General features: G+C 41.6%; 1 protein-coding gene across 2 annotated transcripts; it reads left to right on the top strand.

Moving 5' to 3' along the window:
- Positions 1–1,954: 1,954 nt before the first annotated feature.
- On the top strand, positions 1,955–14,053 carry Cdo1 (cysteine dioxygenase type 1). 2 transcript variants are annotated; one of them, XM_020171576.2, is made up of 5 exons: positions 1,955–2,368; positions 5,462–5,539; positions 7,903–8,054; positions 12,265–12,434; positions 13,362–14,053. In XM_020171576.2, exons 1-5 carry the CDS (start codon positions 2,199–2,201, stop codon positions 13,389–13,391), a joined length of 600 nt encoding a protein of 199 aa, XP_020027165.1. In that variant the 5' UTR covers positions 1,955–2,198; the 3' UTR covers positions 13,392–14,053. The 2 variants fall into 2 exon arrangements, with proteins under 2 accessions (XP_020027165.1, XP_020027164.1); XM_020171575.2 differs by having other exon boundaries at positions 1,956–2,368; positions 7,900–8,054.
- The last annotated feature ends 13,736 nt before the right edge of the window (positions 14,054–27,789 follow it).

Genomic DNA, 27,789 nt, shown 5'->3' with positions numbered 1-27,789 from the left:
TATGTGCAAAACCATGTGATGTTTGTCTTTCTGAGTCAGGTGAAAATGAGATATTTTTCCCAAAAAAAATTAATGTACAATTTTCCCCCAAAATTGTAAATACACTTTGACAAAAGAGACTTGGCCTTTTAGTAAGATTGATTAGTGACACCATGGATGGAAGGAAGGACACACATTCCAGACACTTTGGTTTTATTTTTTTAGTTTTTGAGTACTGGGGCTTGAACTCAGGGCCTATACCTCAAGCCACTCCATCAGCCCTTTTTTTGTGTATTGGGTATTTTTAAGATAGGGTCTCATGAACTATTTGCCCTGGCTTGCCTCGAACTTCAATCTTCCTGATCTCTGCCTCCTGAGTAGCTAGAATTACAGGTGTGAGCCACAGACACCTGGCTAAATTAAGCTTATATTTGATTTTCACTCCAAATATTGGATTAGAAGAACCAAAAGAAAGTGATTCAAAAGAAAACATTGACAAGAATAAAAAATAATTACTGAGTAAACAATAAAACTGAATCCCCAAATCTTTGTGATAAATTCCCATAAAGGTTGGTTCCTCAGCAAAACCCACCACAAGGGCTTTCTACTTGTATTCCTTTTCCATAGCACTGTTAGAATATTTACAGCATGACAACATTAACCAGGGATCTTTAAAATAAGACAGTGGCCCAAGTAAACGCCTTTATATACATGGTGTAGAACAAAGTGTAGAAACAGCCAAACCAGTCTTCCAGAAATCTAACCTGGAATCCAAACTATTCCCTGGATCTATTTGCAATGAGAAAAAAGAAAGGTATAATTTCACTTCCTGTCTTTCACGTTTTTCTAATTTTCAAGCCTACTTGATTTGTGGTACTCCCAATGTACACTAGGTGTGATGCACAAGATAGAAATGTGTTTCCTGGTGCGTGTTCCCAGAAGGATCCTTCAAGCAAACACCTGGAATAGAAGGACTAGAACAAAACACACCACATTACAATCCTTTAAATTACTGCATAACCACCACCCCACCCCCACCAGCCCAAAAAAAGAAAGTCCATTCTCGCCACAATTGAAGCCTTGGGTTCTTTGCACTTAGTATATTATTTCAAGCGAGGTTTGACTTTAAAATCAAAGCTGCTGGCTGGGCACCAGTGGCTCATGCCTGTAATCCTAGCTACTCAGGAGGCAGAGATCAGAAGGATCGCAGTTTAAAACCAGCCTGGGCAAATAGTTCGTGAGAACCTATCTTTGAAAATACCCAACGCACAAAAAAAGGCTGGTGAAGTGGCCCTGAGTTCAAGCCTCAGTACTTCAAAAACTAAAAAAATAAAATAAAAGATTCTGGAATGCGTGGCCTTCCTTCCATCGTGTCACTAATTGGTCTTACTAAAAGGTTAAGTCTTCTTTGTTAAAATGTACTTACAATTCATTACTGTACATTAATTTTGTTGGGGAAAAAAATCTCATCTTCACCTGGTCTGGGGGCATATTACGACAGTTTCATTGGACAAAAGAGTCTCTCTCTAGTCTGGGAGTGGAGTCCCATCTTCAACCTTTGCAAGCGCCTCACAATTCTTTAGAGCTATTTGGAAGAAGTGGCCCCTTTCCATCCCTTCCCGCAGCGTCCCCCCAAAGCTCCCGAGACCCCTTTTGTCTGCATCTCGAGTTGCAAACCATGCCTAGGGAGGTGGCGCTGGGAAAAGGGATGGGATGGGCGGTCAGCATGCACCTTTCAAGTGGGGAAAGGGGGGAGGTTGCGCAAAGCCCACCGCAAACTTGGGGACCTGAGACAGGACAGGGACCCTGGGGCGCGCTTAGGGCGCGCGGGCAGCGGGGCTGTGTGCGCTGGCCTGACCCGCACGCCCTCCGCGTCTCCGCCACCTTTCCCGGGTGGCTTTCCGCCCCACTCCACCCTCTGAAAGCCGTTGGTACATTCTGGCTGACTCCAGAAGCTTAAAAAGCTCCCGGGCAGGCGAACTCCGCACATCTGGTTCTGACTGCAGCCTCGGTGGTGTGCGGGGACTCCGAGTCCGCCTCTGCCGCGGGGGGTATCTTGGTACCTGCGAGGGCGTCTGTGTATCTGGGTCCCCTCCCGAGTCCTGGGGTGTGTGGCTGACCACCCAGCCCCCACAGTCCTTTGCCTCCTCCAGCCGCTGTCGCCGTCTCCGCAGCCCAGCGGCCCGCAGCTAGACGCGCCGCCAGCTCGGCTGCGCGGGATGGAGCACACCGCGGTGCTCAAGCCGCGGACACTGGCCGATCTGATTCGCATCCTGCACCAGCTCTTCGCCAGCGACGAAGTCAACGTAGAGGAGGTTCAGGCTGTCCTGGAAGCCTATGAAAGCAACCCCGCCGAGTGGGCCCTGTATGCCAAGTTCGACCAGTACAGGTGAGCCCCAAGGCCAAGTGCACCGACCCGAGCGCCCACCCTCGTGTACCCCTCACCCACCCTCGCGTCCCTCACATCTACTCTCCTGTCCACGCTCGTGTTCCCCGCACCCACCCTCGTGTCTCCCCACACCCCCACCCTCGCTTCCCTCTGCTGGCGCTGGCACTGTGCTCTTGCAAAAGCTGGGTCCGCAGAGGCCAGCAGGAGGACCAGCGCCAGCGAGCCAGGCCGAAAAGTTTCTCGTTCTCACCTCACCCACAAGCCCTTCACCTCCAGCCCACCGCTCCTCCCGCACCCAGCCTCAAGAGCAATGTCCTCCCCTGTGGGCCATCGCCCACCCTGGTCTCGAGGTGCGGGGAGATCCCCGCAGCCAGGCGGGGAACGGTCAGCCGCCTGGAGGAGCTGACTTGCTGGGCTAGCGGAGGAGGCCGCCTGGGAAGAGTTACATCCCCCACCGAGGAAAAGGGGTGATAGCTGGAACACCGTTCTCCCATCTAGTTCTCCATCTCAAGTCGCCTGCAACCAGGAGCCTCCCAACAGGCACTTTTACTCATGTAAAAATGTCAGATAGGGTCTTGATTTTGTCAGCCGCTGTTATTCAGTTTTCCCTGTTCACTCTTCCAAACCAAGTTAAGCAATTCCAACCTCCTGGACAGCGGATTTATTCAAAGCCACTATCGAGTTTCGAAAAGTAAGCACTCTGAGGCTTTTTCGGCCCCCAAATCGTGGGTTCTGTATTGAAAACAGTGCTGCTTCCCGACGTGGGAAGTGAGGGGTCCTGGTAAGGCTGGGGAGCCAGAGGTAAAATGTGATCTCCCAGAGAGGTGGTGGGAGGGTCCGAGTTAGTTAGGCCAAGACCAGGGGAGAGGAGAAGGCTGAAGAATAGAAGGAAATGCGTTTTCCTTGGAAATAGTTTCTTTCAATTGCTTCTTCTTAACAGAGGGTATTCGGTACCTTTCTTGGCAAGAATCCTTTCAACTATATTTTAGGATTGCAAATCCTAAATTTTTAAATGCTTTAGCAAGAGATGAGCCTAAGACAGGAAAAGAAAAGGCAAAGCATACATAAGATCCCGTTTTGCACTTCCAATGTGGCTTTAGGAATTTCATTTGGTTCCCGTGGACACAGTTCCTAATCACATCCTGCTGTGGATGTCAGTAATGCTACCAGAGCCAAGTTTTAAAATGGTGGCTACATTTGGTCCAAATAATTGAGACCTTGCTATAGATTCTACTCTCCAGTGACTTTACACTGAATGAGACAGGTGACATTCTTGGCCTCTGGTAGGCAAGGAAGTGGTTGGCTGGGTGACCTGCAGGAGGTCTTACTTCTCCCAGGGTTCAAATTAGCTTTGTTTTCCAGAGCTACACTCTGAACCACAGCTCAACTTCCTTCAGATGTATGTGTGACACACAGTAATGTATCTAACTAGATAAGAGTATTGCCCCAGTGAAATCAACCAAGGTAGACTACCATCTACCCATCTTTAGAACACGCTGGTCCAGGGTAGCTGATTAGTTTTCATAGACGAGAGAGAAATGAATTCTACAATGATTTTAGAGACAGTGAAGGAGTCTGATCTATAACCTTGGAGTTAGGGGACAGAAGAGGCAATGCAGAAGAACCAATGCAGAATATGTTCCACACAGTGTGTTCCAATGTGGGCCAGACAATAGGTTCTCTGGAAGAAGTCCCCCAAAGCAAGAGGTGGCCCTGAGATTGGTGGAGGGAGAAGAGGGATCCTGGTACAGAAGCTCAGTTTACGGTGAGTTAAAGGCTGTGTGGACAGCCGCTCTCCAGGACATAAAGAGCTACAAAGTAAAGACTGATAGCTAAAAAGTACTTACTAAGCAACTCCCTCAAGGATCAGGCTCTGCAGGCACTGGCCCTGAGCCTGGGGGAGGGGCATGCAGGACTTGAGTAAACAGACTGACCAAGTGAACAAGACTACAAATAAAGGCGTATAGATGGTCCTCTCCTTAAACAGTCTAAAATGAATTCTATAATTATGACACTTTGCTAGTGAGATGGTGACAGTGGTACCCCTTGGATCAATACCAACTTTAAAGTTGAGTCCTCCCACAACTTAGGATAGTTGTTCTGCTTGGGATGTTGGGTTTATTTATTTGTTTACTTTTTGCCAATTATTGATTTCTTCTCATTGTAAGGGGTTTAGCATTCTAACCTGATGTCCTCATCGTTCTGGTACTTGGTCAGCCCCCAGCTTATTTGTGGAAAACTCCTCATTCTTGGTGCTTTTCAATGTGGTTTGTGTCTGAGCTTAGAAGTAAAACAAAGAGCATTCTAGAACTGCTATTTAGTGAAACCTTGTTTCTCATGTCCTACTTTAGCTACTGTAAGGAAAAAGAGCCCAAAACCATAGACATTCTTCCCTAGAGCAGTGATGTACTTTGCAAATTCCTTCAGTGAGAAAGTTACTTTTTATCTGTTTGAGACTGGTAAACATGAAGACACATGGATTTGTTCGGGTTTTCCTTTTATCTTATTAATTAAAGCTGAACCTCAGTTAATTAATTAAAACTGAGCCACTACCTCAGTAAATGTGGTGATTCAAAATACAGAATTTATCATCCTTCATGGATCAGCAAACAAAACAAAGATACTAAATACAGAAAGATTAAAACATCACCTATGAAAAATACTTTTCATTTGTGCTGGATTCTAATCAGGAAGCCACATACAACACTGCCTAAAGAGCCTGGCTGGTGGCTTACGTTTTGTAATCCCAGCTACTCAGAAGACAGAAATCAGGAGGATCATTGTTTGAAGCCAGCCTGGGCAAATAGTTTTGAGATCCTATCTCAAAAAATCTCATCACAAAAAGGGCTGGCTTGAGAGGCTGAAGCCATAAAGAGAGTCTGCCTAGCAATCATGAAACCCTGAGTTCAAATCCCAGTGCCTCAAAAAAAAAAAAAAAAAGCTGCCTAAAGGTATAAATGTTAGCATTCATAAATAAATGGCACTTTGTGACACTTATTTTTCCCAGTACTTGTTTCAGCAATCTAATTCAAACTTATGAATACATTCTTCTTCTTTTTCTTTCTTTCTTTTCTTTTCTTTTTTTTTTTTTAGGTATACCCGCAATCTTGTGGATCAAGGGAATGGGAAATTTAACCTGATGATTCTGTGTTGGGGTGAAGGACATGGCAGGTAATGTAACAATTCAAGATATTTCTTTCCATTTTTTCTTTTCCCTTGTGGTGCTAGGAATTGAACCCAGGGCCTTATGCATGCTAGGCAAGTGCTCTACTACTGAACCAACCTCAGCCCTGTTCAAGGTATTTCTTAGTGCACCTGGCCCAGAATATGCAAAATACCATGTCAGGCCAGGTACTGATTTTGCAAAGACTAGAAATCACAATTTAGAATTATGTATTCATCTTGTCCCCTAATTCCCAACAAAACGTCCCATGAGAATTTAGTATGGAGTTCAGACATATACCATATATGTCAGAACCAATCCTGAAAATAAATAGTAAATCAAAGGGAGCAAGAAATCACCTTCATTTAACCTCTCTGTCTTTTATGGGTTAAAGTTTTTATTTAATTGGGCTTAAACCTGACCTTTGTGGTATTTGACGTGTGTAAACAGTTGTGGGACCAAAGAGCAAAGCTGCAGAATCTGGCTTGAAAAACATGTCACAAATTCAGAAAAGTTCTTTCTACTTCAAATTAATTGTGCAGCTTCTCTACCTAGAAGGCAACTTAAGTAGTACTGATTCTTTAAAGTTGATTCTGTTCTTTAGTTGTGTATTTGTCAGTATTGTGACCAACTGAATATTGTTATCTTTTTAAACAGATCTTTCTCCATTTTAGAGAATGGTTTAAAAAAAAAAATGGAACAGTGGGGGAGTGTCTCAATTAGTAGAGCGCCTGCCTAGAAAGCACAAAGCCCGAAGTTCAAACCCCAGTATCACAAAAATAAAATTAAAAAACAAACAAAAAAATAGAAGCATAATCCATATATATATTTGGTGGTTCAGGGGTTTGAACTCAGGGCCTTAGGTTTGCTAGGCAGGGCATTCTACCACTTGGGCAACTCCACCAGCCTCTTCAAAAAAGGGATATTTTGGGGTATTTTCTAAATAGGATCTCGTTAACTATTTGCCCCAGGGCTGGCCTCAAACCCAGATCCTCCTGATCTCTGCCTCCTGAGTAACTAGGATTATAGGAGCCACTGGCTCCCACCTCTGCAATACTTTTTGAAAGCAGATTATCTGGGGTAGGATGAGGCTCTGGACTTAGGAAACAAGTTCTTCTCACACATACATAGGTTAATAGAATTTATCATAGGAAATAAATTCTAAAATCACATACAAGTTCATATATCTTAATCAATCCTACAGCATTTGGTATTCATTTACATAAATACTATTTACTCTTAAGATTACATGCACAAGCCTCATGCCTATAATCCTAGCTACTCAGGAGGCAGAGATCAGGATAGAGGTTCAAGCAGTCCTGAGCAGATAGTTCACAAGACCCTATCCCAAAAACCCATCACAAAAAAGGGGACGGGGGGGGGGCGGGGGGGGGGGTTGGTAGAGTGGCTCAAGCAGTAAGAGCATCTGCCTAACAAGCATGAGGCCCTAAATTCAAATCCCAGTGCCACCAAAAAAAAAAAAAAATGATATGAATAATCCTTTCTTCCTTCAGAGGCAATTTGCTTTCTCCCACCAACACTAGAAAGTAGTCACAGCTAGGCTACTCCACACCTAGAAAATGTTGACACTGGGTGTACTGTACTGTATAACTTTAGGATAGCATACAAGCACATACTCATGCCCCCCAGCCCCCTAGGAAGGAGAAAAAGCCTAGGGAAAATAATAATTGCATTGGGTAAAATGTGCAGAGATCTCGCTGTGGTGCAGTTAGACGATCATACTTACTCTTTTAAAAATTTCTTTAATGCGCCTTTTTTTTTTCCTGGTGCTGGGGATGGAACCCAGGGTCTCCCATGCCACGTAAGCATTCTACCACTTGTAATGTACTTTAATAATCAAATTCTGGCTCAGCTTTAGTGAGTTATTAAGATGTATTTTGGGTAGGATAACAGCTTGCTGAGTTTGTTTTTAATATCAAATTAGTATTATAACAATGTTGCAAAATTTACTGCTCTTTTGTCCTTCTTTCTTTCTTTCTTTTTTTTTTTTTTTTTTTTCTTTTTTGAGGCAGAGTTTCACTATATAGCCTAGACTGGTGGCCTCAAGTTCTTATTTTTCCTGCCTCTGCCTCTGGAGTGACTGGATTACAGGTGTGTACCTTTGTATACACCTTAGTAGGGGGTATACATCAAAATTATGTCCCTTATAGAGCTTAATATGGATCATATATTATTTTAGTACAATGCCCTGAACATTGTTGAATTGTAAATTGATGGTATTTTTAAAGTCCAGTCAACGTGGATTTGGGCCTGGAAGATGTCCTCTTGACAGTGTATAGGTATCAGCTCTAGCAGACTGGGTACTGGGACACCTGCTGAGTTCAATTGTCACTTTGTTTATGTATAGCAGCATTCATGACCACACGGACTCCCACTGCTTCCTGAAGATGCTACAAGGAAACCTAAAAGAGTCCTTATTTGCCTGGCCTGACAAGAAATCCAATGAGATGATCAAGAAGTCTGAAAGAACTCTGAGGGAAAACCAGTGTGCCTACATCAATGGTAACACGCCCCCTTGCCCAGGGAAAGTGGGAAGGTCTGAACTGTTATTTGAAACCCTAGTGGCTTGCACATGAGCAGTGGAAACTGCCTGGAGTCATGAGGAAAAATACTTGGGGTATGACCTAAACACAATGGGTTTTGTTTTTTAAGTCTTTGCATTTGGGCTGGAATCATTTTATATGCATACAGATTATCGTCCATTAAAAAGTTATTTATTTGCCAAAACTTAGAATAGTGAGAATGGAATATGAATTTACATTAAATAGAGTCTTTCAACAAAGAGTTGGATGCAGCTGGAAGTAATATAATCATACGGTTAGAAAAATGTAAGAGAATATTCTGGAAGTGATTAAGAACACTAGCTACTCCCTATTTTTTTTTCTAAAATGCATACAGCATACCTAAAAGACTTTTCTCAAGGGAAATTTCACAAAGTATGTTACTGGGCAGTGATTTATAGATATCTTATAAAGAATTCCTGCTTTCCCCTGAAGGTTTTGTGGGACATCCAAATGCTTCCCAGGAGAGGCAGTGACTTAACTTCTATATTCCTAAAAGGAATAGAAACTTTCCAAAACATATGAGATAAATACATTCTATTTTCATTTACAGATAAGGTGCCAACACATAGGAAGATTAAATAACTTGTCCAAGGTCACAATCAAACCCAATAAATAGTTTGATCCAAACACATGGTTTTAATCAAGATGCTAACCTACTTACATTAAATAAAGTATTACAGAATTTTTCTGGCAAATCTATTTCTTCCTTAATATACTTTAAGGTCTAGCATTGGCTGGATTTCTTGGCCTAAATCTGTTAGATGGTTACTTTAGGAATGCAAGTGACTTATAATGGTCAGATTGTATGGGAATATTTTTTCCCTCCAGTCATATAACATAAAGTCATTCGTTTCCTGTTTAGTAGGAAACTCAAAATGCATTTTCTCAAATATTTAAGGGTTACTATACAAAACACATACCAGATTTACAAGAACAACTTTGCTGCCCGTACCAAAGCTTTCAGAATAATTACTTTCAGTTGGTGTCGGACTTTAAGAAAGGAGATTGAATTGTGAAAAATAGGTAAGCTTTTTCAAGGATCTTCTCGACACAAGCCGAGCAGGGAAGGTGAGGAGTGATGCAGGCTGGGGATGAAGCTGTGGCCGACCCGATGAATGGAGGAGGCAGGCCACACTAAGCCCAGCAGTGGTACTCAGCTCACATGAGACAATATGACCCTGATTTCTTTTTCCATTGAAGTTGGAAATGCTGGTTTTTATGTGACTTTTTGCCAATGTAAAATACTGGGTGGGATAAACCAAATATTTCTGTAGACTTATTGCCCCCAAAACTTAAAAGCCACAAGTTTTCAACCTCTGATTTTACAGATGAAAGATAAAGGGCAGAGAGGGGCAGTGTTCAAGTGTAGGGAAGGGTGTGAATCAGAGTACAGTCCTCACAAAAAATGGATATTTCAGGATAGGGGGTGGGGATGGTGGACAGGAGGCAGTAAGACCAGCTGAAAGTATGAGTTTTCTTTAGTCAGCAGAGATGTAACTGAGAGTGTCTTTATCAGTTTGGTAGCTGTATACAGCACAGGGTGGAGAGGAGGGGAGAATTGGGGCAAGAAGACCAAGTTACCTGCTGCAGTTGGCAAAAGGTCCATAGGGCCAACATCAATATCACCAAAAAAAGCCCAAGACAAAGAGCACAGCACGAACATAAGGGAAAAGGAGGCAGAGATCAAAATATAAAGAGGATGATGCTGGGATTATTAACAGCAAATAGATGCATGAACCTCAGTTGTCTCCCATCCAAGTACTAACCAGGCCTAACCTGCTTAGCTTCCAAGATCAGATGAGATCAGGCACATTCAGGGTGTTATGTTCATAGACAACCTTAGGTTTCTCTGAAACATCAGTGACTTGTTATTGCAGGATCTTTGCGGGACTGCCCATCATGAATTGGATGGTTTATTTACCTCCAAGTGGAGAAATAAAAAATTATTCTTCAGATCTGAAGAATATTGAAAATTGTGCTCGAGCAAGTGTACTGTAAAAGCAGTAAGCTATAGAATCGAAATGTTTGCAGATCTGAGAATTGGGTGCCAGTTTTAGAAATAAGGAATACTGAAGATGCTCAAAGTTGAGACTTGTTAAAGGCAGCCAAGGCAGTCACTCAAGCTAGGATTAGAACCCACGTCTTCTGCTTCTAGGCTTTGTTCTTTATGGTGTGCACTCTTGGTGCTAGATCATATTGGTTTTGGTTTTGGTTTCTAATCTTCTTGAAGATATTTCTCTCTAGGCCTTTTGACTTCTTCTGTACAGATTGGTTGATTCTGTATACAAGGGCTGTCAACCTGAGATTCCCCTCATACTATCCCAGCCTTCCCTTGGCTCTCTCCTGTTTGTGATCCCTGTTTACTGAGTTCTTTTCTTTGTTCTTGGTTTAAACCCTAATTTTGGTGAGTGTATCTTCCAAAAGCTCTATGAGAAAGGAGTCATGGAAGCCGAGTGTGGTCGTCATGGATGGTAAATTTTTGAGACCTACCTACCTAAAAATCTGTATTGTGTAGTCAACTCTTATGACTTGACTGGTAGTTTAGTTGGATATGGGGTGTGACCTGGCAACCATTGTCCTTCAGAACTGTGTCTTTTAATTTCCAGGGTTCTTGTCTTGGCATTCAGACTCAAATCTTTCTTTGAAATCTATTTTTTAAATCTTTCTACAAATGTTTGGAGTCTTTTCTTTTGGTTCCTCACTCTGTCCCCTGTGCTCTGAGATTTCATGATTACATATTCCCCTAGATGACGATTCCTTGTGCTGGATTCCTGGGTTCTTTCAGTCTGGACATTTGTGTCCTTCAATCCAAGGCAATATTCCTAGGTTTTATTTCCTTGTTGTATTTCTGAACTATCACTCTTAAGTTTTTTTTCTTTCCCATTTTTCTGCCTTTGTCCTTTGAGTCTCTCCTTTTCTTACTAACCCTTCTATTCAGGATGTTATTTCTAAACACTTGACTTTCTGGTCCCTTGTATGGCATTTTATTTCTCTGGTGACACTAATGATAGACATTTTAAAGTCTTCTGAGTAGCCTCTGTTCAAGTAGTTGTTCTGCCTTTGTGTCTTGTCCTAGAGCCTAGCTCAAATGTCTGGTGACCTTGGCAATGAACTATTGTATAAAAACCAGGGCCAAACATTGCTTACTAGCTCTGAACACAGGATTGGGCTTGTCAACTCTGTGATAGTTTGGAGAGGAATTCCAATGACAATATCTTCAGGGCTTTTTTTTTAAGCTGATAAAATTCCTTGGAGAAGCTGCTTCCCCTCTCCTGCCTAGAGGAAAAAAATCTGTGTGGCAGCTAAGTGGTAAAGGAAAAAGGGAATCTTACATTTCAGTATGGATGTTTTTACTTAATTCATCTGTTTTTACCTGGTGTCCACCAGACCTGAGTTCACTTAGTGTAATCTTTGCAGAGAATAGATCTTACTCTTCTGCTGAGGGAAAAAGGTGGGAGCATGGTGGACAGGATTTGAGATTCTGCTTCCTAACTAAGCTTCCAGCCAGCTGGTTTCTACTAAGCTATGATCACCTATTTCTAGTACCAGGTACTAGAAGTACCTGGTACTTCTGATTTCCAAGCTAAATCAGGATATTTCTTGGCTGTCCCTAGGAGTGGCTTAGTATTCAGCTTTCTCTCCTTTGCAAAGCCATTCATCTTTTGAGCTTTCAAGTTTTTATTAGTGTTTCCTCTTTTCCTGTTTTCACTGTTGATGACTTTTTATTGTTTTACTGCAATGGGAGGGAGTGTCATGAAGGAGCAGAGGTTAGTACACACATGTCACCATCTTTCACTAGCAGTTTAAATTCCAACTAATTTTTACTAATTCCATATCAGTATTAATTCAAGAACATAAAAAAGTATTTTTTTGTGTGATACTGGGGTTTGAACTCAGGGCCTCACACTTGCTAAGCAGGTGCTCTACCCCTTGAACCATGTCTTCAGCCCTTTTTGTATTGGGTATTTTCAAGATAGGGCCTTGCAAACTATTTGCCCGGGGCTAGATTTGAACTGCAATCTCCTGATCGCTGCCTCCTGAGTAGCTAGGATTACAGGCCTGAAGCACTGGCACCCTGCCATAAAATTTTCTTGCCCTTCAGGAATCTTCAAAACTCCTTCATCTTTCTTCCATTTGGCATTGTTCAGATTCTATTGGCCTACATCGAGTGGAAAACATCAGCCACACAGAGCCCGCTGTGAGCCTTCACCTGTATAGTCCACCTTTTGATACGTGCCACGCCTTTGATCAAAGAACAGGACACAAAAACAAAGTCACCATGACATTCCACAGCAAGTTTGGAATCAGGACTCCATTTGTAAGTATAATTTCTCTCTCTGGGATTTAAATGACTTCTGAGTTGGCAATGTTCCATCCTATGTATTGCTTTTGTTGTTCTAAATATTACTTGAATATCTTAAGGCTTAAATGTTCTTGACTTGAGGGATGAAATGAACCTTAACTCAGGAGGAAGTCCTGGTATATATGAATTATTTCTTAAGCTTTGGAGACAGTATAAAAAAATTAAGTTCGATGTATAGAATTGCTTATTGAGAAATTTCAAGCTATGTGCTCTTCCTAAAGAAAGTGTTTTCTCCATTTATTTGGGAAGTAAGGTGAAAACTCTTGTTAATTGATATAATTCCTGCTGCTATGACTTACTGTCCTGGTTCTGATTTTCTGGGACAACATTAATAAATTGCAAAGTTATGAAGTTTGTAAAGTTGGGGCTCTATTATGTTGATGTAAGTAAAGAAATGTGTCTGCTTTGTTGCCAAATTTGCTTGTTCCTTCAGATCCGATATTTATTTAGATCACAAATAAATGAGAATAGACTGTACTAATATGTTCCTTCTTGAAGAACAAGCATTTCTACCTAAAATCAAGGCAGCCAACCCTAATATGTTACGGCAGTCTTCTGCCTCTGGTGAAATAAAGTGGTCAGGAGTGGAGAGGAATGGTCTTTGTTTAAAAGTGGAATGTCTAGAAATAGTGCATGAAAGTAAGTAATCCATGAATCTTAGGAAAATACAGGGCAGAATTTTCACAAGTTGTGAAAACTTCATTTTCTCAAACAAAGCTGTGTTGCTGTTTCCCACATTGAACTCGAAGAGATATGCGTATCACAGGAACAAAACAACAAGGCTCCATGGCCATGGTCAAATTTTCATACACAGCTAGAAAAACAAAACTACTTAGAAGCCACAATGCTTGTGTCAAGATTCTTTTCTTTTTTTTCTTACAGCCAACTTCAGGTTCACTGGAGAACAACTAAAGAGCACGAACCCTGTGGCTTTCAGGTTGGCTGACCGTTGTTTGCGTTGGACAGGAAGGCCTTCTGCCATTTTCTCTCCATTAATTAATACACTTAAATAAGCCAATACTTAGATCTACTGCAAGGCAGTATCGCTAATGATAAGGCGATAAGAAGCAAACAGTGCCCTGAGCTATGCAAAAAAATCCCACTAAGGAAAAACGTCCTGTGATTTTTAAAGTCCAAATCAAGTGCTCCCCAGGTTCTTCTGTCCTCTGATTCCATTGAAACTATGATGGAATTTCAATGAAACATAACTAGCAATAAGTAAAAATGAGCAACACAGACATCAAATGCCTGTTTTGATACTTGGGGGACTAAACGTACAGTTCTTTAATATGCTTTGTATGTTCTTAATATTTGAAGAGAATTTTTTGAATCTGTGGATTTTATTTTTTCAACCTTATTTTGTACATTTCTTTGCTATGACAAATAGAAAAACTTAAGGCAATTTGTCATTTGGCAATGAATTGAAGGGCAGAGGCTCTAGAAATATACATGTACCCAAACCTTCCAACCAAAACATAAACTCATGTGTGATATGCCCCATGGTCGTAGTCAAAGACTTTTTTACTGTTACCAAAATAACCAAATAATTTTAATAAAACTGGATTTGAACACAATTGATAGCTGTCTTTCTGATTAATATGGTAAAATCTTCATATAAGCCAGTGTCTTAGATTTCGATAGATTACCAAAAGCAATGAGAAAGATGCTTTTAGTACTTTGGGTTTTTTGTTTCTTGTTCATTTTTGCTTGTGGCACTAGAGAGCCAGGGCCTCTTGCGTGGTAGGCAAACACTCTACCCTTAGCCACACTCCAGTCCAGAAGACACCTCTGATGACCTGAGAGTGAGGTTCAAAAGCAACTTACCTTTTGGGGCTTCATGTGTTTTCCCTAATTGGCCAGAGATAACAACCCAAGAGCCGTTTTGCCTGAAAGTTGTGTAACTGGTGTCTGTATATGTTTAAATGTAAATTGACTGTTAGCATTTACAAACTGAAGATTTTGCAGAAGGTGAAGACTTGTAGCTTCTTGAAAATTCAAAGTATCCAGTAATGCAAACCTCACTGGACAGTTAGTAAGGCTAGAGTTTGCCCTTAAAGGGGCCAACCCTCCATTCTGCTGCTGTCCCTACTAACCTGTTTCCCTTGTTGACGTTACCTGGAGAGCCCACATGTGACCTGGCTTAGGTCATTTTCTTGGGAATAACTGTCATTCTAGATAGGTCACTGATTATGTTTATATCATCTCAGAATTATTTACATCTTAGCTTCCTTTCAACACTTATTGACAGTTATTAAGTGCTTACTACAAGTAAGTTGTTATAAGTTGTTTGGACCACCTCACAAACTTAGTTCTGAAAAACAAGCCTAGTGAACAGATATTGTTGGCTTGGGACTACAACTATAATACACATATTGCCACAAAGTTGGCAGCTTAAAGCAAAGCAGATTTGTTAGCTATAGCTCTATAGTTAAGTCTGACAATTTTATAGTGCAAAACAAAAGTTTTACAGGGCTTTGATCCTTCCTGTAGGTTCTGGGTGGGATCTGTAGGTTTTGGGTTTTCCCAGTCTCTTCCTTCTGCCCCCTTCCTCTATCTCCTCAATGCCAGGGGCAGGTATAGTCTATCTTGTCACTCTCATTGCTCTTGACTTCCCTTTGCTATTCCATTTCAGGGTTGTAATCCTTTTCTTTTGTAGGGGGGTTTGAACTCAGGGCCTCACACTTGCTAGCCAGGTGCTCTTACTGCTTGAGCCACTCCGCCAGCCCCTCAAGGTTGTACCCTTCATCACCTCCATCTTGCCACAGAAGTTAATCATAGGTTATAGGGATTAGATGTTGCTGCTGTCTTTGCGGGGCAGAAGGGAGGCTCTCCTTTATGTCCCCAGTGGGCCATGTCCATCCCATATTCAAAACAAAAATTCATTCATCCTTTGGTCCCCACAGTCTCATCCTATTTCAGTATCAACTCAAAGTCCAAAAACTCTATCTAGATCACACCTAAATTAGATATGGGAGAGGTTCTTGTAGTGATTCATCTTGAGTCAAAATTCCTCTCTATATGTAGACCTACTGAGTATGGTTAAAATGCACCAATGATGTGACTCAAGCATGTAATTATAGCTACTCAGGAGGCAGAGACTGGAGAACCTTAGCTGAGGCTAGCCCAGGCAAAAGGTTAGATCCCATCTCAACAAATTAGCCAGGCATGGTGGTTCTATGTCTGTAATCCTAGCATTCAGGAGGCTAAGGCAGGAGAATCATGAGTTTGAGGCCAGGCTAGTCTACATAAAGAGATCCTATTTCAAAAAAGGAAAGATTCAGCTTGGAAACCATCTGTCCAGAAAGGAGTTCCCCAAGCATCCTATCTACAGGTGAAATCTCCAGGCACTATCTAGCCAATTCCACTGAATTGTCTGAGAAGTGTACTTTCTGTTTTTCACTCCTTTATGATTTAAATCCTATAAATAGGATGAAAGTCCCACAAGGATAGAGACATAGTTTCATTTACTTTTGTGTCCTGAACCCTTAGACATACAATGGGTGCTCAGTATTTATGAAGTGAATAGAGAACCCCTCAGCCTCCCTCTAGGACAACTTTGTACTGATGGACCAGACACTAGGTCTTTTCTGTGACTACCAAGTCAAATAAGCCATTTGATTTTCTTTAAACATGGCAGTTGTAAGGAGCATTTGTTTTAAGTCACAGATTTTTAAGTAAGACCCAGGTCCGACCCCTATCTTTTGGTGTGGTATGGGCTCATCAATCATATACTTAGACAAACTAGTGGATGAACAAAGGGCTTTTAAGTATGCTTCATGGGGGTGGGCAGCACTAATTTTCCTACTTAGCAATGGCACATAACCTTTTTGGACCATCTTGAAAGTCTTGGACACAAAAGGACGTCAGAGAGACAACACATAACATATTTTCACACCATTTCAAAAGATCCATGAACCCTTTGAAGACCTCTACAGGCCCTGATTATGAAGCCCAATATGAGCCAACGCTTTTGGGAATGATGGCTCTTAGACTTTATTTTCTGAGAGTAAGGGAGCATTAACACACAGAGCCAATAGTTAACTGTTTTGTAGTTGTTATTTTGTTTTTTTTTGGGACAAGCTCTCTGGATGTAACTCATGCTGGCCTTAAGCTTACAATCCTCCTGCCTCAGTCTCTTGAGTGGTGTTACAAGTTACAGGACTGCTCACCAGCCTGGCTAGTTGACACTTTCTCCTCCCATTAGTGCTAGGATGAACCTAGGGCCTTACATATGCTAAATAAATGCTGTACCATTGAGCCGCATCCCTGACCCAGGAGTTAACCTTTTTCAGGTTACAGTGGGGTTTCTAAGAAACATCAGAGACATGGCCTCCTTGTCCAAGGCATGTCCACACATTTCACAAGATCTGTTCTGTTTCTAAAGACTTTTCGACTTTTATAACTTTATTTATCCAACTGATAGGTATTTTCAGGGAAAAAAAAATCATGTGAAATGCTGACGTAAGCCAGACACAGAAGCACAAACATTGTATGATTCCACTTACTTGAAGTCCTAGAATAGGCAAATTTGCAGAGAAAGTGGAACAGAGGTTACTGGGGTTAGAGGGAGGGGGAACAAGAATGTGTCATTTAACAGGTACAGAGATCTTGGTGGGAATGATGACAGTACTTTGTCATAAAGACAATGGTGACAGGTGCACAGCATCACAGATGTATTTAATGTCATGAAATTGTACATTTACAAATGATTAAAATAAGTGTGTATTTTCCTACAATAATAAGTTATTTCTAAAATACTATGCGTGAACAAGGTGATTGGACTTTGATCATAAGATAAAAGTGAGAGCACACAAGGGAGATATGAGGATAGGTAAGACACCTAAAAAACTAGATAGCATCTGTTGCCCTCAATGCAGAGAAACTAAAGCAGATACCTTAAAGCAACTGAGGCCAATAGGAAAAGGGGAACAGGTACTAGAGAAAAGGTTAGATCAAAAAGAATTAACCTAGAAGGTAACACCCACGCACAGGAAATCAATGTGAGTCAATGCCCTGTATAGCTATCCTTATCTCAACCAGCAAAAACCCTTGTTCCTTCCTATTATTGCTTATACTCTCTCTACAACAAAACTAGAAATAAGGGCAAAATAGTTCCTCCCGGGTATCGAGGGTGTTGGGGGGAGAGGGAGGGGGAGGAGTGGGTGGTAAGGGAGGGAGTGGGGGCAGGGGGGAGAAATGACCCAAACATTGTATGCACATATGAATAAAAAAAAATAAAATAAAATATTATGTGTGACAATTACATGTGGATGTGTGTATTGGAAAAGGTAAGACACACCGATCATTCAAAATGCAAAAGTTATGAAAATCAGATGGTGAAGAATCTTCCATTCCTGTCCCCAGGCACTGAGTCTCCTGCTCTACAAGACGCCGACATAGCACTTTCTCATGTTTCCTCATTTTTTTATACACAGGTTACTATTCTCAGGTGAATGGTGGACAATGGTAAGATCTTTGCACATTAGAATCTAAAGTACTTACTCATGGCATTTTTCCAAGCATTACTCCCAAACCTTTTCCTGTTACCAACAATTCTGCAATGTATACCATGCATGCATTGTCATTTTTCAAGTATCAGTTGCTGGATTTCTTTGTTGCAAGACAAGCAAGATAACAAGTCCCAGGAGATGCAGCAGCAAGGGAAGGTGGTGGCAGATTGCCCCTGCCTGAAGGCTTCACTTTGGTGCTCAGGCTGCCATTTGACCTCACCCTTCATTTAGTCATTTCTGCCTGTGCAGTGGCTAGCAGAGGTCATGCAAGGCTCCAGTGCTGTCAGAAGTTTGTCACTCACAGAGACATTCTGTATTGCAATGAAGAAAGCCCAAGGGAAGTCCACAGGTTATAAGAAAAGTAATGACCTAGTCATAGTCAATTTACAATTCTGCTCCACTCTCAGTACAAGAGTTGATGTCTTCTGGATGTCTGTTTTTGTTTTATATCATTGAGCTTTTTGTGTGTTGAAGATGTGATCACTTAATGAGCTATTTGAAATCATGCCCACATGTTGCTCACTTCGAGGCACTTGGTTTATTTATTTTTTATTTTGTGGTGCTGGGAATCAAGCCCAAAGTCTTGCACATGCCAGGGGAATGCTCTACCACTGAGCTTAAACATCCAGTCCCTGGTTTGTTCTGTGTGTGTGTGTGTGTGTGTGTGTGTGTGTGTGTGTGCATGTGTTACTGGGATTTGAACTCAGGGCCTACGCCTTGAGCCACTCCATCAGCTCTCTTTCGTGATGGGTTTTGTCGAGATAGGGTCTCTTGGAGTCTCATACTGTAATTCTGATCTCTGGCTCCTGAGTAGCTAGGATTATAGGAATGAGCCACTAGCACCTGGCTTCCCTGGTTTATTTTTATATTTTTAATAATTCACAAAGGTATAAAGCAACTATGAGAGACTGATAGTCCTCAGTAGTTGAGGATCCTTTTTATACAAACTCAAGGAAGTGGTCACCACCTAATCATCTATAACTGCATATCTGCCTTCTCGAGTGATAAGGGCCACATTAATAAGAGCACAACCAGAACAGTTCCTTACAAACAAGGGGTAGAAATATTTCAGAACTAGAAAATGATCCAATGCAACTGAAGTTCCATTCACTTTCGATGCCAAAAAGCATGCCAGGCCTGTTGTGGCGTGAAGAAGGCATCACAAACCTGTATGATTATAATGAGCTTACAGAATTCTTCTTGCTTTTAAGTGTAAAGGAAGGTTACTTGTGGAACTATGAAGATGAAATGGACTTATTCTTTGGTAAGTGAAGACAAGGAGATAGGTGCTGTTAACAGATGTCTCTGAACAGCCTCGTTTTGGCTTAGGCTCTTATGGGCACTGGATATTCAGAAATTTTCCAAGGAAATTGATCAAACAAAATTGGCCATGATAGCAGTATTTATACCATGGAAAATAGCACTAAAAATTGGGGTGTTTTCTTCCTCCAGAGAGCCTGCTGTCAAATATTTCCCAGCAGACTACTATGTCTAAGAGTATCAATCCAAAATAAACACAAGATTTGCTTAGACTCTTTAAGTCTGCATTTCTTATTCTTTCATTGTTATTGGATTTTTGAATTTTTTAAATCTCGTGTATGTGTGATCAGAGAACTGTTAAGATAGCACAGTTGATACTGTTTCTTCCCACCCCACTTTAGAGGCAACAACATTTAGGAACAAGCAGATGAAATATTTTGCCCAAGGACAACAGCTAGGTAATGGAAAAACCAAAAATAGACACCAGTTCTACCCAGAGCATGTTGGACCATTGGCAAAAGAGAAAAACATAAAGTCAACTATGGTGCCAACACAAGTGACTCAATGGCTTCCTGTCTGAAATCTGTCAACTGGTTTCTGACTTCATAGTTTAAACAAATACTCATGAGCTACTCAGGCTAGATGGGACAAGTGGTAGCCTTATTTTTCCTGAATGGATCCAGCTAATTATTATGAAATAGCAAAGGCTGGGCCTGGGATGGGCTTTATTCCTACTTATTCAACAGGGCACAGGTAATAAACTTTGTGACTGTGTTCAAAGCTATACCCCATAGGTTTTTTCGATTTGGTCTTGCTCAGCTGCAAGTGACAAAATGTGACCCAAATTGACCTGGCCAGAAAAAATTCATGTTACTTCCACATCCAGAGGGTAATCAGGTCAGGGTGGACCACTAGGTTCAAGAGCTGATTTGGACCCTGGCTTGCTCACCATGTTTCTTGACTCTAAAGTCTGTCTTTGTGGAACTAAGATGACCCCTAATGCCTCTGGGCAAACAACCTATCATCTCCTTTCAGCTTTGGCAAAATTTCTTCCCAATTTTTCCATTGTAGTTGAGGAATTTAGCTACATGGGCTCTGATTCATATGTCCCTCTCTGACACCTTCAACATGGCTGGCAGGTTCCATCTCTTCCCTGGCCTGAATCACATGTTTGTCTCTTGGAGTCAAGGCTGGAACCAGTCCCACCAAATCAAATGGGTTTGAAGTCGGGGAGGGGGTGGGATCACCAAGGAAAACCATAATTCTGTTATGGGAAGATGGGAAAAGGAGATACTAAATGCTGACCAGACAAAACCAACAAAGTTCTATTACACAGGACACAGTAGATATTTGTGGAACATATAGGTAAAAGGATGAAATGAGAGGTCATACTCACTAAATCACCATCTTCTGATTACACCAATTTAAAAAAATGTAAAACTCGTTATTTTTATTTCTCTCATAAAACTTGTAAAAACACCCCATCACTCCAAATACAGAGGACTTTACAGTTAGACTCATGGGTGTGCCACAGTGAAACCTCCAGTAATGAGGCATCCTTCACCAACCCCAGCCTAGGTCAAAATTCTTCCACCAGGATTATAGCTGAGTTGGGACAGTTGGGATTTTCCCAATATCCTAGACTCTGGCTAAGGACCTAGAATGAAACAAAATGTGCTCTATACCCTGATATCATAAAGGAACCAGATGAAAATCACCAAGTGCTTGGGGTCAGGCATTTCCTTCAAGGACTTACGGGAGCCTGCTTTCCTAAGCGTACTCCTACCCCAACACCATCTTGGTACTGCTGTTGAGTTACTCAAATCTCCCCTAATGCTCATTCCTAGGTCTATAGGACCTATTAGATCTGTCAAAACTACCTTCTAACTCCTGCTGTGACCACACCTCACATTTCTCTAGATCCCCCACCCCTGTCTAGTTTCCCCTTCCCCTCCCCAGCTGAGCCAAGTTTCCCTTCAGTTCTTAGGCTTCCCTGTGCTCTGTCCAAATAACACCTCCTTACCTCACTACCTTAGTTCTCCTGTTTCCTTCAGTTCACTGCCTCAGTTCACTGCCTTCTCTCAAAATAACAACTCCTCTCAAAGGCCCAGCTCCATTATCAGTTCTTACAGAAGTTGCTGTAGTGGAAGGGCAATTCCATAGAATTTTTTTGTCTGTTTGTATTTCTTCATTTAGATTTCCTTAGGATTTTATTTTCACCTTCTTGCACTATTTGCTGCATTCTCCTCTGTTACAAGGATTAGTTTGTATTTGCTCTGCTAGCAGCCAGGCTGTGGAGGCACTGGACAGCCTCTCGGACAGAGCTCCACTCAGTGAGCCCCAGCCAATTCTCATTCTATTGGGTTGTAGCAGGGCAATTTTTTAGAAAAATTATTAATTTGTGTCTTGTTTTTGCCACTTTAGAGATATTATTAAGATTACCAGCTTTTGAAGTTTTGTTTTGATTATTAAGGTTTATCTCCCTTGGGAATTCAGATGTCAAGACTAAACTATCTATTCCGTTCTTCTGCCTCAAGGACTAAAGTGGCTTCAGGACACTCTCGCCTCCTAGCCTTTTTCTATTTTGTTTTTCAAAAGCCTAAACTAATTGAAGAGATTATGATGTTCAGGGATAGGGCAGGGGATGCGGACAAGGCAGGATTCTAGAAGCCTTCTATGGATTGTAAACAAATGGGAAATGACCTGGTTTTTGTAGTAGTGACCTGTGTCCCACTCCCTGGAAGGATTTTTTTGTTTTGGCAGCACTGGGGGGTTTGAATTCAGGGCCTCCTATTTGCTAGACAGGCATTCTACCACTTGAGCCACTCTGCCAACCTGTTTTTGTGATGGGTTTTTTCAAGTTAGGGTCTTGAGAACTATTTGCCCAGGGCTGGCTTCAAACTTTGATCTTCCTGATCTCTGCCTCTTGAGTAGCTAAGATTACAGGTTTGAGCCACTGGTGCCCGGCCTTGGAAGCATTTTGGAAAGAGTAGAAGGCTGGTCCCTGGGCTTCAGTGTCTCCAGACTCAGCACAAAGCAGAATCCTTCAAGGGACCATAGAGACTTAAGCAATGAGTGTATCAGTGACTACCAAGAAGAACTACAGCCTAAAGGCATTTTCTTTCATGTCCTCAATATTTCAAATGCTTCCCCATTTCTTGTGTAATCTGGAGAGGCAATGGAACTTCTTCCAATAAAAACTAAAGCAGAAATTCCTACTGGCCTAGTAGGATTATCAGATAAAAGTTGAAATTAATTTGAAGAGCATTTGCTTAGCAAGTGCAAGGATCTAATTCAAACCTAGTAGAAGAAAGAAAGAGAAAGAAGGAAGGAAAGAAAGAAAAAAGAAAGGAAGGAAGTAAGGAAGGGAGAGACGGAAGGAGGAAGGAAATTTGATCCAGTGTTGAGTAAGGCTGCTGTGAGCTGAATTCAGATTTATAGACTGACATTCCATCTGACTGAGAATACTTGAGTTTCTACTCAGAAAAGGTCCAAATGAGCAAAAGAGGACAGATAGATAGTGTAAGAATCCAGTATGAGAAATATGCTCACCTGTCCAGACTCAAAGAATAGACTCAGACATGTGGAATACAGTGAAAATGAGACTTCAATGGCAACCTTGCAAGGCTGGGTTCCTGCCAAGCACAGACCCTGGAAGCTGTTACAACAACCATTATATTGTCTAGTGCTCAAGTCCCTCCTCCTCTTCCTCATTGGCTGAGTACTATGGGGTTTACATGCTTTTTGCCTAATTCTTATTGGGTTATTTAAAATATGCCTCTTGGGATTAGTAAAATTTTAGAGGTTGACTTTAGCTGATTATTTGCCTTTGTGGCCAGAAGGGCTCCATGTGATATGTACTTCCTGGCCTGTAACACTTTCCCTCATTCTATCATGATTTACCCCAATCAGTTTAAGTTTCCTTATCAGTTGCCTCATCCCCAACATCCACAACCAATTCGCAAGTAAGGGGCTAGGGTTAAATGCCTTGAAAATGGACCACCATTGACTTTATTTCTAACATACAGGAGAGTCATTCTTATTCCCAATCTAGAGATAACCCCCTTTCAGTCAAGTATATTCCTTTCCTAATAAACTTTACCACTATTTTCACAACACAAAAAAAGAATGGAAAACAAAGTTATTTAGGGATTAGGTGACCCTAATCTGTCTTCTTCTGAAAACACACACTCCTACATGGTTATATAAAACAGTCATTCTGGGTTTGTGGGAGGCAGCAGGCACTTTTAGATATGCAAAATATACACCATCATCAACAAACGCAATAGTTAAATGTGTTCTATAAACATGTATTAGACACAGAAGCTTTCAAATCTTTGTCAGATAGGAGATGAATGAGTGATGTGGGATGCCCTGGGACTTTTAGAAACTTTGATAATGATAAAAAATTGGGGGAAATGTGATTTAGAGTTGGAGGTACCTTATGAATTTCCTTTTAGGAAAGCCTATCTCTTTATTCTTTGAAAACATTCTCAGACAGATTTTTAATAACCTAAATATAAACCAAGGAATCGTGAAGTCTCTTTCCTGATTTTGGGAACACCGTTGTCATGCTTTTCCCATGAGGTTTTCCTTCTATACAGATGTTGAAATAAATAGCTAAGTTCTCTGGATGGTCGTGTGAATTAGACTCATGACTTTACAGACTTAGTTGTTGCTTTGAACTAAATGAATCTTTTCTCTTTCTGGGCTATGTGTGTTCAGCTGGGACCACAGGTGACCACTTGCAGAGACCTACAAGCGAGGTAAGAGAGCCATGTGGTCACTTCATTTTGCAGAAGAGACCATGGAAAGGAGCTGAACTGGCTTGCAGCATTCCTCTCTTGGTACTTTTAAGAATTAATAAGCCAAATTTTGAGAGGCCTTGTATTGATGTTGGACTGTTTTCCTTATGAATGTCCTGTTGGAGTCAAGGGACGAGACCATAAGGGGGTGGGCGGGAGGAGAAATGGGGCAGACACATTTCCCTGAATGGAACACACATTTCCTCTCAGTCATTTTGGAAAGAGGCAGCTTCTTGGCTGAGTGAAGCTGGAAGTAGTCATAGGCAGGAATGGTCATAAAATCCTTTTCTCTTTTTAGCAGTGCAAAACTTGGAAAGAGAATCCAAGCATTTTTGCAGAGGGATCAGGACTGTTCCCTGCCATGTGGAAGCAGGAAGTGGGGCTTTTAAAGACCCCTAGAGCAGTCTGGAGCTTGGGATCTCAGAGAAGCCGTGTCTAAAGGTATGAGTTTCTGTACTATGTATAGTTCATTTCATTGTGCTTAGTGATATATTGGTCATATCAACCTAGTCTTTGAAGAGCTGTGAGGGGATAATGGAAGGGCATTCATATCCTCTCCCTGAGGCTAGAATTGGAGACACTGATGGGCCCAAAGACCAGTCATTTTGCTGGGCACCCGTAGCTCACACCTGTGAGCCTAGCTACTCAGGAGGCAGAGACCAGGAGGGTTGCAGTTCAAAGCCAGCCTGGGCAAATAGCTCAAGAGACCCTATCTCAAAAAAAAAAAAACAAAAGAAAAAACTTCACACAAAAAGGGCTGGTGGAACAGTTCAGTGTAGGCCCTGAGTTCAAACCTCAATGCCACAAACAAACAAACAAACAAACAAAAAGACTAGTCATTTCCAGGAATTGTTGACAGCGGTGTTAAGTTAGGTAGCAGGGAAGAACAAAAGGGACTGGTTGCACACCTAAAAAATGTGTGAAAGAGACAGGAGTGGTGGTTCGTACCTGTAACTCTAGCTACTCAGGAGTCAGAGATTTCAAGAACGCTGTTTGAGGCCAGGCCAGACAAAAAGTTTGTGAGATGCCCCCCCGCCCCCAATCAATAGCTGGGCATGGGGGTATCTGTCTGTCAACCCATCTGCAGGGGAAACATAAATAGAAGGATCATGGTCCAGGCCATCCCAAGCATAGAAATGAGACTATTCAAAAATACCTAAAGCAAAAATTGTTGGGGGCACATGTCTCAAGTGGTAGAGTGCTGCCTAGCAAGTGCAAGGCCTGAGTTCAAATCCCAATACCACCAAAAGGTATATGTGGGAGTTTCTTTGCAAGGAAGGTCCAAAATCTTGCTGGTGGGGTCTGAAGTTTTCCTGAGGACCTTTAGTGCAAGTGTGATGCTCTAAAGCTACACTTGCAGACTGGTGAGAGTTGAGTACATGAGTGACATCTCCCAGTAGGCAGTCTTCACTCTGACCATCTCAGTTCAACCTTTCTTTTTTTTTTTCATATAAAATATTTTATTATAGTTTTTATGAAGTATTAGCTTACCAAATCAACATACCTTTTACTTATCATCAGAACTATTTAAGAACTCTAATGACATTATTTTTGTTAATCAGGTTTTGGTCACTGCAATGAAATGCCTGACATAGACAACTTAAAGAAGGAAATATACATTTTGGTTGTGGTTTTAGAGGTTTTAGTCCACAACTGACTGGCTCCATCACTTTGGGCCTCATATGACACAGAATATCATGAGGCAGGAGCTTGTGGCTGAGGAGGCTGCTTGCCTCATGACAGCCAAAAAGCAGAGAGTGGAGAAGGGCCAGGAGATAAGACACATCTCTTCATGGAATGCCTCTAGGGACCTAATTCCTCTAACTAGGCCCTACCTCTAACTTTTCAACACCTCCCAATAATGCTTCATATTCTGATCCATCAAATGATTAGTTCATTGATTAGGTGAGAGCCCTCAGAATCCAATCACTTCCCCAAAGCCCATCAATTATCAACCAAGTCCCCAGTAAATGAGCCTGTGGGGTATATTTCATATTCAGACCGCAACACATATATTAAAATTATTAAGTACTCAGTAATTAAAATAAAACAGAAGAAACTAAATAGTTCTCTTGGTAGTTTTGTTAAACTTTTTTTTGTTGTTCATTTATTCACATGTGCATACATTATTTGGGTCATTTCTCCACCTAACTCCCCTTCCCCCGCCCCCCGCCCTTCAGTTCCAGGCAGGTCCCATTCTGTCCTTATCACTGATTTTGTTGAAGAAAAGACATAAGCATAATAAGGAAGACAAAGCATTTTTGCTAGTTGAGTTAAGGATAGCTATACAGAAATATTCCTGGCATTGCTTTCGCGTTAAAAAAATAACCCATGTGTTACGACCCATGTTGATTCAACTCTAACTGATCTGTACTTTGGTTCCTGATCTCCTGCTCATGATAACCTGTCATTTTAAGGTTTCTGTATTAGCTCCTCTGGAGTGGGGACATCAAATGCTTTCATGTTTTGGGTTTTCTACCTATTCCTTTATCTCCCATATGTGCTCTCCCCTTGTCTTGTGATCCAAGTCCAACCACATTGCTGCATTTGCTCAAATCTTATCATTTGCAGGTAAATGGATGGAACTGGAGAACATCATTCTGAGTGAGGCCAGCCAGGCTCAGAAGACCAAATATTGTATGTTCTCCCTCATATGCAGACTTTAGATCAGCTCCACTTTTCTTTCCATGACCTTCCACTCTTTTTCTGCTGCCATCCCCCAGCCTGGCCCCGGTCAGTACTTCCACTCTTAAGCTCCACAGCCTCAGCAAAGATAAAGCTACTGTCCTCAAATATTTTGAGCATGTGTTATCTCAAAATAAATTTTACATGTTACCTCCAAAGATATCTGAAAACAAATATTGTACTCTAATGAATTCATCCTGGCAGAATTGTTTTAGGCTATATGTTTGACATTTTTCATAATAAAATACTGGCAAAAAAAGATATTAGAGCAAATACAAAGTTTTTCAATATGCTGATCACTTCGGAACAGTGCTGGGGAAGTTTCACGAATACCTCCCTGAATTCATTTTTTTATGCTCTAGCCTGTCTGTGTGGACCACATAGCATCTTATTTTCTAACCCACAGCAGCAAGCAGTGTCCTGAGTGCCTTATTGTCTTTTCATATTCTCTCTCTCTCTCTCTCTCTCCTCTTCTCTCCTCCCCTCCCCCATCCTCTCTTCTCTCTCTCTCTCTTTTCCTCCCTCCCCTACTCTCCACTCTCCTCTTCTCTCTCTCTCTCCTTCCCTACCTCTCTCCATCTTCCTTCTCTCTCTCTCCCTTCATCCCTCCCTCCCTTTCTCACCCTGCTCACTCTTGGAACCCAGTCACTATACTGTGAGGATGCCCAAAGTAACCCACACAGAAGTTTTCCAGACAATTCCAGGTATTACAGAGCAGAGAAAAAAACTATCTTCTTTGCGTGTTGTTTGAACTCTTAACTTTCATAATCATGAGTATGAAAATGTTTGCTTTATACCACTACATTGTACATTTAGGGGTAATTCATTATCTGCTTAAGGTATCTAGAACATTCTGTTAGACTGAAGATACAGTTATCAACCAAATCCATGTTCACTGACTTCATGGAATTTACCTTACCACAGTTCTGAGATGCCCTTGATAGCTGTGCACACTGTGAGAGTTTCAAGGTCTGAGTTTGGAACCAGGCTGGAGATAGTGCTAAGAGTCAGACAGACAGAATTAAAAGTGCCACCTTGGATGCAGTGGCA

This window comes from Castor canadensis, chromosome 16 (genome assembly GCF_047511655.1).
Source record: "Castor canadensis chromosome 16, mCasCan1.hap1v2, whole genome shotgun sequence".
NCBI classification, from domain to species: domain Eukaryota; kingdom Metazoa; phylum Chordata; class Mammalia; order Rodentia; family Castoridae; genus Castor; species Castor canadensis.
This window is presented reverse-complemented; position numbering and strand designations above follow the sequence as displayed.

Coding starts and splice junctions, on each gene's coding strand:
- Cdo1 (XM_020171575.2), top strand. CDS start 2,199: ATGGAGCACACCGCGGTGCTCAAGCCGCGGACACTGGCCGATCTGATT. Junction 5,540..7,899: donor TGGGGTGAAGGACATGGCAG/GTAATGTAACAA, acceptor GTTTATGTATAG/CAGCATTCATGACCACACGG. Junction 12,435..13,361: donor TTGGAATCAGGACTCCATTT/GTAAGTATAATT, acceptor TTTTTCTTACAG/CCAACTTCAGGTTCACTGGA.